General features: G+C 28.7%; 1 protein-coding gene across 2 annotated transcripts in view; it reads right to left on the bottom strand.

Moving 5' to 3' along the window:
- Positions 1 to 873: 873 nt before the first annotated feature.
- Positions 874 to 4,019, bottom strand: part of LOC136084611 (uncharacterized) — a 7,038-nt gene continuing 3,892 nt past the window's right edge. Inside the window, exons 1-2 of one of the 2 annotated variants that reach the window (XM_065804929.1) lie at positions 1,952 to 2,054; positions 874 to 1,821 (exon numbers count right to left, since the gene is read on the bottom strand). In XM_065804929.1, the coding sequence (XP_065661001.1) occupies positions 963 to 1,796 (834 nt within the window). In that variant the 5' untranslated portion in view covers positions 1,797 to 1,821; positions 1,952 to 2,054 and the 3' untranslated portion in view covers positions 874 to 962. Of the gene's footprint in view, positions 1,822 to 1,951; positions 2,055 to 4,019 lie in introns of those variants that run through there. The other variant, XM_065804927.1, reaches the window with a different exon arrangement.

The raw sequence follows: 4,019 nt of genomic DNA, 5'->3' as shown, positions 1-4,019 counted from the left end.
AAAGTATGTCAACCTGGGTCTCAAAAGAAGCATATTTTCATAGAGATTCTAGAAAACATAAAATTTTTTATTTAAATTTATTAGCAAAAAAAATTATGTGAAAAAACGCTGAGGACTCTTTAGAAAAATTTTAACAAGATGTTTTTTTTAGCAATAATATAAAAATAATATTTTTATTACAAACGAACAACATTTTAAAACCTCTATGAAAATACACTTCTTTTGAGGCCCAGGTTGACATACTTTTGAATAACTTTATTCTATTACATTATATATAGAATAATAAAGATTTGAACCCAAAATATCTTTACAACTTGACGTGATGGTACAAAATGAGTTACATATTTGAAATCAAAATGAGAATTGCTATACAAAAATCAAGTTGTGCTCGGCACTAGAAATTTTTTTTTTTTGTTGACCAGTGTAATTTTATATTTGATATTATACATAACGCCTTAAACATTTATTTCATTTTTACAAACTAAAAAAAAAAGAGTTTCTATATGCTTCTCAAAAAATAACAGTGCCCTGCTTTTCTATTATAGGCTTCATGTTTGCAAAAATAAGAGGGTATAATTACTATACTTATAGAGGATATAATTACTATACTAATTTCCATTTAAACTTAAATGCTCGATCTTTTGGAAAGCTTTTTAATTGTTTAAGCTATCTAAAAAAAAAATTGAATTTTAATTTGTCGGCCAAAAAATTACCCAATAAAAGTTGTATAAATTACATAAAATTGTATTTAAGAAATCGAACACATAAAGTTTATTAGTGCCCAGTAAAATTCATTAATAGAAATCAGCTATAACTCGTTTCAATACAAGTTTATTTTATATGATTTGAAATAATTGATATTAAAAAGAAAAATTTTAAATAATCTAGAAATCTGATAATACTATGTCAAAAAAATATTATATAAGAATAATAAATAAACAGTTGAAATAGTAAAATATAACTCATGATAAAAGTGTGCTGTCTTCTATAAGTGAATGCATTGACGCATCTAACTTGGTTACTTGCAAATATGTCACTTCCCAAGGTGATGCCTTATCTTTGCGCTCAAAGCTTAGATGAACCAAAGCCAAACCTTTTGTACCTTCAATGACACATTCAACTTTCCAAATGTTTTTTTTGTAATCTTTATCGGTAGTGTTTCTTTTAAAGTTTTTTACCATATTATTTATCTTGCTAGCAGCACGATACCCGCATAGTTGAACAGGTTCACCAAGATTTTCTTTGACTATGCTATTTTCTTTGACTTTAGTTAATGCATTTAAGAATGCCTTACCTTTGACGTGAGCATTTTCTATTACATTTTCATTTTTGGATTTTTCCAAATTAAACATCGATAAAAGATCACTTTTGCTTTGGGCAAGATCAAAAAATGCTAAAAGCCGCGCTTGATTGCTAGAATCTTTGAATAAATCAACATCCAGTTCAGAAAGATCTTCTTCTTTAATCTCAACAAAAAGAGCAATAAAAATTAAAGTTCCCCAAACGATTCCTCCAGTCAACAAAAAAATATTTCGCGCTGTTCTCTTTACAAAGTAAGAAAAATTTTTATTTTTGTTTTCTTTGTTATTTGCTGCTGATTGAAGTGAGTCAATCGGATGAAAGCTATCAGTACGTTCATCATATTCATACTGTGGTTTATGCTGAAATAAAATAGGCTTATTGTAAATTGATCTAGTTATCCGCAAGTTTATTTGACGCAAAACATCTTTAGAAATTACTGTTTTTTGAAAATGTATAGGAACAATAAATCTACAGAATCGCAAGTTGAGCATCATAATGTTTAGGACAACATTTAACAATCTAAAAAGAAACAATGAAATTATTTTTAATTATTTCATAATTCACACAAACAAATTTCAATTCTAACAGAAACTAAAATATTTCATGTCTATTGATATAGTAACATTTATCTATATGAAACGTATATTACATTTTTTCAGTATGTCGTTTCCATATATTGTGCAGTAGGGAGGTTCAAAAAACATTTTTTTTGAAAATACTTGCTTGTACCTCCTAAATGTGTTCTATATTAAAAAATATTGCCAGATTTAAAAAAAAAATTCAAATAAAAATTATTTTTAGGGGCCGCTCAAGACCCTTAAACATCAGAAAAGTCATTAAAATTAACAATAGTAAATTTCTTCAAAATTATATCATCTTAGCAACCTAATGCAACACTTTGTTACATATATGTAAAGTGATGTAAAGTGCTTTGATCAATTTAGCAACTTAAAGAAATATGTCAAAGTGAAATTAAAAGAATCTGGCGATGATGTTAATAAAGAATATTTAAGTGCTTCAACAGAACAAAAGTGGACTAAATAGTTTGAACAATCTAAGAATAGTGAATGTCTCTGGCGCTATTAAAAATTGCTCAACTATTTTTTGCAATAATGGCACATAATGCTAATGTGGAAAGATTATTTTCTTATATGAACATCCAATGGTCAAAACAATTAACTTAGCAGTGGAGTCAGTAAAAGGAACTTTTTTAGATATTCTCACACCTACAGTGGCATTGTTCGCTGATGATACTACCATTTATTCTTGTTGTGATAAGAAGACAACACTCTGATTGCTTGGAGGGGACATTTGAGCTTGAAAAGGATCTCACTTCAGCTACAGCATGGGGCTCACAGTGGCTGGTCAACTTCAATACAGATAAAACTCAATTTTTTTCAGCCAATCGTTATCGCAATAATTTAGATCTTCCTATATTTATGAATGGTAATGTACTCGATGAGTCATCTACTCTTCATCTTCTAGGATTAACTATTACTTCCAATCTTTCTTGGAAACCATATATCAAACCTGTTGCTAAATAAGCATCTGCTAAAACTGCATCTCTTTATCGAGCTCGACACTTTCTTACTTCGAATTCTATTCTCTATCTCTATAAATTTCAAATCTGGCTTTGTATAGAATACTGTTGCCATATCTGGGGCAGATCTTCTAATGATGCCTTTTCTCTTTTAGACAAGGTGCAAAAACACATTGTAAACATAGTTGGACCTGCTCTTGCAGCTAACCTCCAACCATTATCACATTGTTGTAATGTTGCTTCTCTTTCTCTTTTTTACAAATAGTATAATGGACAATGCTCTAAAGAGCTAGCGTCTCTTGTGCCATCTACTAAAATTCATTCTCGTGTTACTTGTCATTCAATTAAGTCTCATCCTTTTTCTGTGACTGTTCCTAAGTGCTCCAAAAATTCTTATTTGTCTAGTTTTTTTCCTCGAACATTAGTTCTTTGGAATCCGCTTCCTTCATCTTGCTTTTCTGATTCATATAATTTGCAATCCTTTAAGTCGTCTATCAATCGTTATCTTGCTCTACAACCTTTATCTTTTCTCTTCCAGTAACTTTCAACTTTAATCAGTGATTGCTTGCAGCCTTGTTGGAAGCGAAGATATTAAAAAAAAAAAAAGGTTTATAAGTTGTTAGAACAAATTTTAAATGTGGTTCTGATTTTATTTTGGCATATATGTAACAAAGTATTGCATTAGGTGACGATCTTTGGCTTTATTGCTGAATATACCAATTAACAATCTATATTGTGCAGTTATGGTTTTGTTGTGTCTTATTTAAGTATCTCTGTAACAGTAATAGTGAAACATCTCGTAATGTCAATTTAGAACATCCTCCATTGCAGCAAGACAAACAGATATCATGCTTATAGGCTGCTTATTACCAAAGCATAAATTTATTACTTGTTTATATAAATTAGTTGTAAAATATTTGGGATAAAAGGATTTATATTAAGGACAAATAAAAATAAAAACATTAAAAATGTTTTTTAATTATTCTGTATAAATATCATTATTTAGCTAATTTCTGGTACTGCAAATGACAGTAACTAATATACATTATATAGCTCTTGTTTTTCTATTGATATATAAAAATAACGGCAATTATTTTTTTCACAAAAATAATTACTGTTTACAATATGGTATACATATTACAATAATATTTTTGTGAAAAACCTTGTAAAAAAAAAC

This window comes from Hydra vulgaris, chromosome 09 (genome assembly GCF_038396675.1).
Source record: "Hydra vulgaris chromosome 09, alternate assembly HydraT2T_AEP".
In the NCBI taxonomy this organism is placed as follows: Eukaryota; Metazoa; Cnidaria; class Hydrozoa; order Anthoathecata; family Hydridae; genus Hydra; species Hydra vulgaris.
Note: the sequence above shows the minus strand (reverse complement) of the source record. Positions and strands in the feature narration are given on the sequence as shown.